Source organism: Apostichopus japonicus, chromosome 11 (assembly GCF_037975245.1).
Source record: "Apostichopus japonicus isolate 1M-3 chromosome 11, ASM3797524v1, whole genome shotgun sequence".
Taxonomy (NCBI): Eukaryota; Metazoa; Echinodermata; class Holothuroidea; order Aspidochirotida; family Stichopodidae; genus Apostichopus; species Apostichopus japonicus.
The window spans coordinates 28,023,923-28,036,678 of NC_092571.1; the positions used below are offsets into that span (position 1 = coordinate 28,023,923).

The 12,756-nt window shown below is 35.5% G+C and overlaps 1 protein-coding gene across 7 annotated transcripts in view; it reads left to right on the forward strand.

Moving 5' to 3' along the window:
* The window catches only part of LOC139975639 (uncharacterized), a 45,860-nt gene that overhangs the window by 4,838 nt on the left and 28,266 nt on the right, over window positions 1-12,756 (forward strand). For 3 of the 7 annotated variants that reach the window (XM_071983717.1, XM_071983714.1, XM_071983712.1), the window contains exons 2-7: window positions 1,162-1,373; window positions 2,308-2,466; window positions 6,165-6,299; window positions 6,794-6,883; window positions 8,167-8,338; window positions 8,890-8,993. In XM_071983717.1, the coding sequence (XP_071839818.1) occupies window positions 1,224-1,373; window positions 2,308-2,466; window positions 6,165-6,299; window positions 6,794-6,883; window positions 8,167-8,338; window positions 8,890-8,993 (810 nt within the window). In that variant the 5' untranslated portion in view covers window positions 1,162-1,223. Of the gene's footprint in view, window positions 1-46; window positions 1,374-2,307; window positions 2,467-6,164; window positions 6,300-6,793; window positions 6,884-7,913; window positions 8,067-8,166; window positions 8,339-8,889; window positions 8,994-12,756 lie in introns of those variants that run through there. The other 4 variants (XM_071983713.1, XM_071983715.1, XM_071983716.1 and 1 more) reach the window with 4 other exon arrangements.

Here is a 12,756-nt window from a genome sequence, read left to right on the forward strand (position 1 = left end):
AAGTTTGCTCTGCAGGCTTTCGTTGAGAGCGGCGATTCTTAAAACTTTGCACAGTAAAGTTGTATGAATACTGTATGTGTGATAGCATCTAGAATTTGTTCGAACTGAAGTCAAACTCAGAAGACACTTACACAGTCTGGGTTTACGAACGTTACAGTATATACAAGAAAAAAAATAGAAATCAATGTGGAATACAATAAGTGGTTCAAAACATTTCCTGTGATGCTGATTATAAAATTTAATACAATGTTCAGCGATCTTCTCGCGCTGGGCCGTGTGACACCTTGTAGTGTGCAAGAGTAGTCATTGACATTTCACTTGCGAGTAGGTTAGGAGTTACAGTAGGAAGGCTCATCATTTACCGTGAATGGCACTTTTACATTCACGAAGACTGCACTATAGTTACTGTAGGCTAGATTTTTCCATTGACTTCAGTGTGGTTAGGCTACACACAATCATGGGATGCAGTATTGTGGAAGGGGAAATGATATCGAGACCAATTGAATGGCAATAGGCAATAAACCAAGGCTCAATGAATGCGAACAATAGACCATTGATAAGTTGCGACGGATTGTGTAAAGTAAGCTCCTATTCATAAAGTTCTGTCACTCTTTCTTGTTGCTAAGAAAGGCAATTGTTATGTGTTCGTAGACCCAACCCACGGCTGCCTCATTAACTTGCCAAGTGAAGTACTGTGGTCACTGGGCCATGAAGAATATTCAGTAGCAGCACAATGGGCAGGAGATTTGCGCAGCACCAGACGCAGACTAGATTTGGCTATGCTCCATTAGCTATCTTGATTTGCTACTGAACAACTGAGAATTGATAAAAGTTGAGAATAGTGCTCAAGTGTGTCAATGAAAATTGTAACATATTCATTGATGAGTTGTTAGCTAGGAAATGACACAACAAACCTGACCTGTTTAACTGACCTCTGACGGAAGGCAGGTCATTTTGAGTGTGTGCACTGTGAAGTGTTCAGGTGTTTGCAATATTGATATTCCCTGATAAATTAGTTAAATGGGAACTGAACTGAGTTTAGGTTGTCACAAAATTGTTAAGTGAATGACAGATTACTGTAAAAAAATACATTAATAAAGTTTCAAAGTTTTCTAGAAGAATATACTACAGTAAGGCAAAATGATCATCTCTTCATTCAAGGGCCAAGAATGTGGCAACTATTATAGTACTGTAGTAACCGATCAGCGTAGAATCCAGCGACCATGACTGACTTCTCAAAAGGCTTAGCTCGGGTTGGATTAAATCCAGCTGTGGGTGATCATGGGAATCTTAGGCAGCTCTTGAAACTTTATCGTGCTAAAGAAGAAGAATTACAGAAGACGGAAGACAACCAGAGAAGGGAAATGAAAGGGGTAAGTGATTTTCTTCATTAGCTGTAATGTCCTATAAAATAGAGTACTTTTGGGAATTTAGCTTTTTGAGCTTATTTTTTGTTTAATTTCAGTTTGTTGAAACTGATACTAAATCGTCTATAGATGTAACAACCTACTTGAGTTCATGAGAGTGGCCAACTATTTTCAAGTTGAAACTCCCCAATAATGTTCAGTAAAAGTTTTCCAATTTGAACATACTGTAACATGTGATTATTAATTTGAAAAGTGTCTGAATGTTGAGAGTGGTATCACATTCATTAATCAGTCACTCAATATTCTACATTTGGTTGAACATCTAGGAGTGTGTCTCACTTATATCTTGTACAGTATGTGGTAGGTTTAGGATCAAATAGGTGACCTGACTCCAAAAATGATTGGAGAACACAATCAGAAAATTTGGTATGTTCCTGTGTATTCTAATAATATGAAGAGTACATCCCAAAAGTTTAAAAGTGTGTGTGCTATACAATTTAAACTAATCCATCAGTGTTCTTCTCCCAGATATGAATGTTGTTTTTTTGCAGTTTTTTGTTTTGCTGTTACCTTATTAGTTAGTGCTATAAGTTGCTACACTCGGTCAGGGTATAACATTTGACATTTAACTTAATCCACTTTTCTTTCAACTTTATTAAGAAATGACACAATATGTACAGTCATGTACTTGCTAAGCTTGACACGTTGTAATATGCTACACTCTACTCAGTACTTTAAGATGTATACCATTAGAAAGTCAGATTCTGAATGTGTTGCCATAAATATTCAGCTCTTTCATCTTAGTCTCTGTACTGTTCCTTCAGAATAACTGTAAAGTAATGTACTGTACTTCAGGTGAATTTGATGGTACACATTAGTAGCAGACATTTGTGCTGAATACTGTATGTGTACAAGTCAAGGTAACAATAATTCATAACAGGTGGAGAGTTACATTGAAAATATTCGGAAAGTATCAGCAGAGAGAGATTCAATCACAGAAGAACTGGAAGCTGAGAATGAAGCATTGAAAGATGAAGTTAAACAGTTACATCAAGAACTAGATGGAAGGAACCATGAAATGAAAGAAGTACTAAGGCAGGTGAGCAGCTTGGTTAAAGCACCTTTGAGTCTTTTTCTATCATTTCCTCAACCTCATAAATTTACCCCATGTTGCCATGTAGCGACATACATAACTAACTTATCCATTCAAATCTAGCTTGAACAGATGGTAGAATAAAAGTGGAAACATTTTTGGACGTTGTTTTTCTCGAAGATATTTCCTATTAGGATCATAATAAACCCTGCCCATCATATGAATATTTAAATTCTATGAACGTCATTGAATAATGAAGTAAATAATTTTCACTCTGCCGGCCTCGTAAGCAACCCAGTACACCGATATGTACAGTACTACAACACCACGCTTTGTGTACAGTGTGCATGGCTTTGATAATGACGCAACTTTTTCGGATTGCTATGAATGGATCTATTTTAAGCAATGGCTCATTTAAGTGAACACATACATACTGTAAGCTATTCACTGATTGGTTGGATTCAAACTAGTGGATTTGGGGAACTGTATGAGATTAATTTTAAATGAGGAAGTTGTCGGAAGACACTCTACTCAATATCTGCAAAAGTCCTTTATTACTCCCCGATTAATGCTCTTAGCAGGAAAAACTTGTCTTATAAATAGTTTAAACTGTTTTGTGATGAATGCATACATGTAAAAAACTCGATGGACATGTCAACAGAGTGGGAAATTCATTCGGCTACTAAATGCGAAAAGCAAAAATTAATTAAACACAGACCTAGTTTTGGGATTATAAAGCATTTCAATTTCCCCAGCTTTCTGGCTGCTGTACCTGTACATTAATTTTGAAATTTCACAATAACTGACAGACCTGTCACAACTTCCTACAGTACACATCTGTCATGTTCAAGTCACTGTACTGGTATGTATACTCTCTGTGCCATTTTTTTATTCTGATGCTTTGGCATCTATTGGAACCTACAGTAAGTGTATGCTGCCAAGTTTGTGTGGGTGTGCACTGTATTCCTGTGTGTGTGTGTGTATGTGTTGCTCTAGCTTGTAAACATGGTATACCTCAGGAAGGAAATATGAGATTGATGTCATTCATGGTATGTATGTTCATCATGGTCAGTACATGGTCCCCATTGATTTTGGTAGGGCTACAGTATCTTGTATATTAATGAGCAGGTGTGTGTCCTGTGATGAGTAAATTATTTTTGATTCCCATGCCATGAATATTAATGAATGAGCAGGGCTTTAAATGTAAAAGTTGGCTCATGCTGGTGTGGTGATTTTGTTACAAAAAAAGCACATTTTCATGACATTTCCAATTAATATTCATCAATTACAAGAAATGTCTTTTAAGCACAAGATATAAACCAAATGTTGAAACCATGAATTCATCCTTTACATATTAGGTTTGTCATACTACCGTACATTCATACAATCAACTTGGTTGTTTTTTGTGTGTGCACATACTGTATCATAAATATTAATCAGTGAACATTAAGTTATTAGTCAGATACCTCTGAAATAGTATCTCTACTGTACTTACCATACATACAGTACTTGGATAATACATTGTAAGTACACTATATATGCACAGGACATGCGTACTGTATGACATCATAAATTTTGACTTCATTAATAATTCATGTATGTCAGTATGCATCTATTCTTATACATTGCCGCTGAATAGACTTTGTCAACATGATAACTGATTGCTGAATTTGCTGGTCTTCCTTTATATGTTGCCACACTAGTCAATACATATAATCCCTCTTTAGTTTGGTGTACACATCTTCATGGATATTACCATGTGTATGGCTTACAACACTGTCAATATATTTAGGCATCAGAACCACTTAAATGTTTTTTTTTTTTCTGGTTTACAAAATTATATGCAAGTTAAGTTATTTGGGTACTGCACACATACTATATGCATACAGTATGGATCCACTCTGTAGAGCTCACTAGGTGCAGATTTGCATATCACCTGGTGATGTGGATCATTTAGAAGAATCATGCATTGGACAACATTAGAAATGTGTGTCTTAACATTCATTGAAGAATAAAAGATCCCAGACTGGAGATTTCCATGGTGATCTCTAAATTATATACTGATCTTAAAGTCTCAATTCCTGTTTGCTAATGAATTTCGGAAAACAGTTCTTCCAAATTAGGTTCTGTGTTGCTTAAGATTCTACACGTAGTCTGACCAGGTGGGTTTAATGGGTTTAATCCACTTTTTACAATTCCACAGAGGAAACATCTGAAAACACAAGCTGTTTATTCATTGCAATTGAAGGAAATGACATAATTTTGCAAGCTACATCATTGAGACCAAGAGAACGATACTATTGAAGAAAAGGGACCTAAGACAGGCTAGCCACGAAAGTGATTTCCTAGGCCTAACAAAACAGAAAGATTTTACTAGCGCGATGAGCTATTGGGTGGGGCTTGCAAATTTTGATTGAAGTATGTAGAATCTTCGGAAAAATCTGGCAAATTTTATTCAGCTCAAAATTTTTAACGACAGATAACTCAATAAAAATAAGGAATATTGATATAAATTTGCATAGAACGGTGTCATTTTCACTGAGCTTTAAGTGCAGTAAGCTGGAAAAGTCAAAGTTTAAATCTGGCAAACAAGTAAGTACTTTAATGTTGGTTGCAAGTAGGCTTTAAATGAGTAAATTGATGTGGGTTAGCCTTGCCATGGCTGACTGGTTTTTACGTGTGGTGTTACATGACTTTGCCAAGAATGTGCCAAATTTGTGCGAGTAGTTAAGGATTGCCTACAGTAGTTGTGTTTCATGTGGGTATAATATGAGTTGCAATAGGACAATTACTATGATTATAACATGTACATGTCAGCTGGGCCATGTGTACGTTTTGGAGGCTACAACGTGCAAAATATGGATAATATTATTGATTGTTTCACAGCTGTTAATTCTTGAACAGAACCTACACATAGTTCATATTCACTATACAATAGGAAATTGCTTACAGTAATTTTGTGAATGCATGCTTATCCAGGAAGTTACAACTCCTGCACATGTCAATGGGATTTACACAACTGATCATAAACATTGCTGCTAAAGCATTCAAGCATGCTAAAGCATTTTAAATTGCTGACGGAGGTATCTTTTGGTTTCTAGGCAGGAGGCTTGGGAATCTAAACAGTAAATTATGACATGTGTTTATGTGAGTTAGTGACAGCTAGCCTGCAAACAAGAAATTGTGGCATGTCAAACCTTCATAATTTATGTGTTTTTATGAGCAGACATGCCCTTTTTGTTTTATGGTTCCCTTATGAATATTAATGAGTGGTCAGGGCTTAATGTAAAGTTTGTAATTCATATTCTTCATAATGATGAAATTAGTCTGCAATATGTACTTTTATATTATTAATCTCATTAGCTTTCATGGTTGGACAAAGTTAAATATTTAATTGCAAAGATTGCTCGATATCCCAAGAAGAACGTGGTTAGATGTGCTCGTTTTCCTTCATATCATGATTATTAATGAATAGATTGCCTTAACTTTAAATTCTTGTATGATTCACTTTACTTAAGTGATAGTAGGTGGTATTGATAATAGGTGGTAGGTACATTTTTGTATGATAATTGCGCATCATATTTTGTAAGTATGGTTTGGAAGAGCTTAAGAATTGGTCGCTGAAAATAGCTGGTAGGCATATATAGGAAAGGTTTGATCTGTGTCAAATACGTACAATTTATTATTTTCTTTAATTATTAAAGGGTGGATTAGTTGATCTAGCAGAGGGTTCTTCAAGTGAAGCTGTTGCTTACCTTATGATTGAAAGGTCAAGGTTAATAGATGACCTAAGTCAAGTGAAGAAACTGAGTGAGGCGAAGACACCTGATGAAATCAAAGTAAGCACATCTCAGAGTTCCAGTTTCAGTAATAGCAAAAGATCTGTCAGTTGTAGTTGTTTAGAAGCAACATTGCATTGATTACTACATTGTAGGTGGCATCAATTGAAAAGATTTGTTATGCATGATTCCAATCTGTTCCAATCATGATGTAACAATGTTGATATGGGATGGACACAGTCAATTATAATTTGTATTGCATAGTACACTGGCTCGATGGAATATCAATTGATTCAAATACAAAAACTTATAAATTATTTATATTTGAATTTTGAAATACTGTAAATTTAGTAACCTAAAATTTTGTATGGTGTATTAAGTAACAGCAGTTACCTACAGTACGTATTGTAACTAAATTGCAGACTGTGTTGTTTGTCATTTCAGTACAAATAGGCTATGTACAGACAAAATATCGTTTACATCTCTATTTGTCCACTTTGCTTGTTAGATAATATTTTATAATTTCCCAACTTATTTCACTACTTTTGCTTTAGGAACAACTTGCCAAAGAAGTGAAGATATTGAAAGAAGAACTACAGGAGGTGAAAATTAAATCTGGAATGAAAGAAGATAATCTGAAGATGGTATGATAAACCACTTTGCTTCATTGCTTTAAGCAGAACTTTGCTTATCTTTCCTAAATAAATTTCCTGTTTCCTTCCCCAACATGAAATTTTACAATTTAGCAGATTCAGCCCTGGTTGTTATGCAGTTAGTTTGGTTTCCCCTAGTTTGGAGCACTTTGGGTGATAATCAAATTTTAGGCAATTGTTGATGTTTGTTTTTCAAACAGCAACTCAGAGACCGTGTTGTGTATGAGCATATTTACTGATACAGGATTAATTGAAACAAATTGGCAAAGATATATTAAATTTGACTATCTTCAAATATTGAAATGACCAAAGGGCTGGTTTGTGTCACAGGTAGAGAGAAGACAATAATTGCGAAGGACGAATTGCGGTTGTTTAGGCTGTGTATTACCTAACCAAAAACTGTGATAACTGACTTAAGAAACCTGGTTTGAGCAGCCGTTGGTTCTCAAGCTCTCTTACTTCCTCTGAATGGGAAACACACGGTAACCTACAGTAAGTTAGGGGAACACACAGTAGCCCTGTATTGTGGGAACACACAGTAACCAAATATAATTGCAGAAACACACAGTTACCAGACCCTCGCAGGAACACAAAGTAACCTGTTAAACTTTTGAGGTCCGTCGTCCTTCAGTGTAGGAAGACTTAAGCAAAAAGACCGTCCAGAATTGACCGTTTCTTTTATAATGACCTTGTGTAGGTCACACATTCGGACCCGGTACTAGATCTGACCATACAGTAGGATAAAGGATTGAATACCTCTCTTGTTATCAGTGGAATGAAACGTTCAGGTTTAATATATAAATTACACTATGCAAAAACACTATAAAAACAGGAAACTTCCACTCACGTGTCAGGTGACAGAAGGTTACTTTTAAGAAAATCACATGACAGTGTGACATATGGTACAGTATATCACATGACAGTTTTAAAACACTCTGGTCACCCATTGTTTGATAGCCGCTACATATTCACTAGTCTGTCATACAGTACAGTATGTGATCCTACAGTAACAGGTTATTAAATTTGTTACAAATCTGGAACCGCCCCAAAAAATGGCTCCAATGTGTTTGGTTGAGAATGCAGTTTCTAGTTGCTAGAGTACATTGGGACCACTCAGTAGGCCTGTATGCATCAGAGTTTTTGCAAAAACTACAGCAGCAGGGACCAAAACAGGGTAATGTAATTGACCAAACAGAACCCTCTGAAGATATTACTTTGAATTTCATGATCTTTTGAAGAGCTGGCTAAATTATTGTTCCTTTATGTTGCTATAGGAACATAACAAGGAGATCCGTCTGAAGGAGGTTGAGATGGAGAAAGGTGTACAAGATAGGAATGAGAAAGAGAAGAAAATAAAAGAATTAGAAGGAGAAGTAAAAAAATTGAAACTTTCTCTCATAATTGAAAAGAAAAGGAAGAAGCCAATAGTAGAGAAATCTGGAAGTGGTGAGTACAAGAATGACTGAGAAGAAAGATCTTGATTAATCTTTTGAACATGTTAAAATTTTGTAGAAATAAACTGTTATGTAGAGACCAGCTACAAATGCATCAGAGGTCAACATTGCTATTAAAGATAAATTAGAAGCAATATAAATCTGTAAGTGAAAAAGCAAAGGTGTAGGGAGATTTTAGGTAAATAACACATAAGGAAAAAAAATATTGAGAAAATATTGGAAATGGGGTTACAATCTCTTATAGTGATGTTTTGAGAATTAAAAAGTGGCTGACGTAAAGTAGTCATAGCACTGGTTACTTTGCATTTTGGAAATGTTATATGTACATCACTCATTACTCCTCCTTTACATGCCTCCTTACAATATAATTAGCACTCTTGCTCAAATGTTTAAGGAAAAGACTTTTGCATAGGTAGCTCTGTTTAAGATACTTTGAATCATGAATCTGTTTGGATGAGCATAATCTTTTTAGGTGGAAGCTTTATCATCAGCTGCTTTGTAACATTTTGAGAAAACATGCATTTTTTCCCTCAATATGATCAGGTTATACCCAGAGAGATAGCCAATCAGATACCACAGAATCAAAGATTCCAGTTCTTAAAAGTGGAAAACCAGATAAGAACAGTACTGAAAAGGCTCCCACAATGGTAAGTTCTAGAACATACTGTACTGAGATAGGCCTATGCACCAGTTGTACTAACTGAAACAGCACATTTGAAATTATAACTGAAGATAAGTTCTTATCTTTGAACAGTTATAATTTCACCATGCATCAATAAGAGTGTCTATTAGTACAGCTGTGCTATTGATGATGTAATTCTGTGGTAAATTGTTATTCTGTTATAACTGAAACTACAGGATATGACACAGTAAAAAGAACAGAAGTAGCCGAGTATGAAATTGTATTAATGTTCTGGCAAATGAAGTGGATAACCTTTCTGTTAGATTTGTAATGGAGGTGAGAGTAAAAGCGAATGCAAGCCTCTTATTATACTCTACTTTGTAATATGTTCATCCTGTAGACCAACATCCTGGAGTATCCTCTAATAGAGTTACTGTACTCTGAAATTACTCTGAACTTCAGTAATCTTTATTCAGTAAAGAACTTTACAAGTAAGACAAATCTGTGTCTATCATAGTACGAAGTACATCCCTCTTCATTACATATGCCATCATGTTCATGAGAATCTAGAGGAAGGGTATTTCCTTTAGGTCTCGTGCACAATAGTGATTTGCTGCTTCCTTATGACCTTGTTCACAATAAGTATGTTATTCTTGGAATACTTGCTATTACCGGAGACAACAATCACAACATTGCTGTATAATATCCATCCAGCTGTATAATATCCATCCATCCAGAAGCTGAGCTTCTCAACAATGACTTATCCTGTTTGGTTAGGGATTAAAGCTATACCGCTGGTGCGCGTTGGACATACTGTACATTATGGATGGCCTTTCAGTGAACTTTGTGTGGTTAACATAAGACACCATGTTATGTATCATACTCTGTGCTCCTATTATTATTGTTAACTATAGCTGGGTCGCATGATAGTATTTTCTTTTCATTTGAGGTTGACAGAGAACAATGTCTGGAAACTGAAAATGATTTAAAGTCACTTGAATGAAGTTTCATACTGGCTATTTGGACCCCACGGTATTAAGTTAAAGAATCTGTTGTTCACAGTTTTTATATCACATGTTCTGATATACAGTAAAATGTGGCAAGAACTCACACAAAAGCCTGTTGGTGTTGTAATTTCATAAATAGAGCGGAAAGTGGAAGTATACGTAGTATGCTACCACGTCTCTATGTAGACTGGTAACATGGTTGTATTTGATATCACATACATGGCACTGACCATAGTTACAGTATTAAATGACAGCTGTTGCCCTTAAAGGTTAACTTTCATACACACATAATTAATATTGATATGTTGCAGTGATTTATAATTTTAAATTAATAACCCTGTAAGTGTAATCACTTTAAGAGGCTGGACTACTAAGTTTCAACATGTTTTTACCTCCATGGTTTCACATACACCATGCATTCAATTCATCAGATAAAACACAAAGCTCATAGGAAAACAAGATAATTTTATGACCTGAAATAACATGGCTTGTTTACAAAGCATCATGCCAAGGAAAACAATGGTGTCACAGCCTGTCATCCATTGGTGATCTGCTATTCATTATGGAGCTAGCTAAAAGAAGGTTTAATCAATACAATTCTTTCAGCAATAGATTAACATTATATACAAACATATTAACATTCAACTACAAGTTCTTTTTTGGGGGGGGGGGGATTTTTTGACATATCAAAACTAAATTTCTACCTAGACGCAAATCCTTTAAAACAAGGTACTCGATATGAAGAACTTTCATTTATAAATGGTACATCAGTACCACCATCATGTCAAAGGGTTCAAAGTGTAGCATCCTGGGGGTCTCTATGTAAGTTGCATCCTCCGTGTGGGGTGGTGAAAGGTCAACAAGACTGTGCAGTGACAATGTGTGTTGGGAATGTAATACACTGTAGAAATATGGGGTGTGTGCAAGTAACAGTGTGCATGCATTACTCAAGATAACTTTTATTGGGCATGGAAGTATTTTGTTTATAATCTGCTTGTAAGCAAACAAATGTTTGTTGAAAGAAATTTTACTTGCCTAGACTCTGGCAAATAGAAACCATACATGTATGTGTGACCATATTTACAGAAGATTTCATTTGGATGCAATTTTAGCAAAAGCTGTGTAATTGGACAAAATATATCCAGACATTTTAATTCTTCGATCAAATTGTATTCTGCTGTTGATATCTCATCCTGGAAGGATTTTTTCAACATTTTCAGAAGTTTGTTAAGGAAGATGTATTGATCTCCATTCTGAATGGTTTGAGTGGATATGCTGATTAATCAAGCTGTAGTATTGATTTGCATAATACAGCAACCAGAGTGAGCAGAAACCCGAAACAAAATGCCGATAGATTATGTTTTAAGGGTAAATATTAGTTTTCTATAAAGTTCAAGTTAGCTGTCATTACTTCTCCAAGATAACTCTTCCATACTGTAGGTTTGCAAGCTCTTCAAAAGACACATTTATCACACTTCAGTAATTTTGTTTGTATACAAATCAAGGTTTTACTAGGCTAGTACTCTTAAAATACATAGCTGGTGGTTTTTCGTCATCCTCTAATCCGTTCAAATTTATGTTACATTAAATATATTTAGACTTGTACCATTCCATTGATGTACTACTCAGAGAGCTAACATAGTGATGCACACTAACACGTACGGAGGATATGTATTGTAGGCTAATATATATTGTACGGAGACGGTTAAAGTTTTCAAATTTTTGAAAAAGTTTAAAAAAGTTAAAAAGCCTATAATAGCAGCGATTCTTACGAAATATAACCAGTCGGTTAGTCAGAATTTTTAACCATTTAATTTACTTTTATTTCAAGAATTGCTACCCAATATTAGTTCACAAATGTGCGAACAATTCTAACAACCATTTCTTTCACTTGTAGCTGCATGTTTATTGGAAAAGTGAAGTTAATAAATGGTTCACTTTCTTACGAGAAGTACGTAGAAAGTCCATTGCTATTGTTTCGCGTTCACGGTACACTACGCAGAATGACGTCACACGGTGACCTGTATGAGCTTTTACGTATCACGTTTCTGGTCAGTAAGAATCTGCTTACTTTGATATCAATTTTTTTCAGAATTATTGTCTCTTTCGACTAAACGGGAACAGTATTGTTTGTGTAATAAAATACTTGAGTATGAGCCCAACAAAAAAAAAATTGTTTTTTTGCCTCCAGCTATGCATTATAACACCAGGTATCCTTACTGGCAATTAGCAGGTCTACACTTAACTTTTCCATGCTTCCCCAGCTGAGCTCATTAAAACATTTCACCGGTTTTGTGTGTAATGTGACACCACTCTATGTGATTTTCACATAGGTCACGTCTGCTCCAGAATGGAAAACATTACGGAGTTACAGTAATGCTGCAAAATGCAGTTATGTACAGTACAGTTGGTTCAGTCGCAGCATGGTACTTTCGAAAAATCAGAAATTAAGGAAAAACATTCAGGAATAGTTTATCGGGTATCACTTTGCAAAATGCTATGCACAAGGGGCATTTTCTAAACAAGTGCAAAGATGTATAGCACTTTCTGTATACTGGAACCATATGTAGTATTATATTTGAAACAAAGTTCAGAACCTACAAAACTGCAGAATTTTAACACTGAATTATTCCCTGCCCAGCTTAGCTGAAATCAATGTAAAGTTAGAAAAGGGCAGCAAGATGAGAAAAGGGCACAGCAAAGGTTTAACCAGTGTTAGGTTAAGGCAAGAGTGTTTTGGAAATGTAGCAAGACAGTACTTCTCTATTCACATGCCACCAG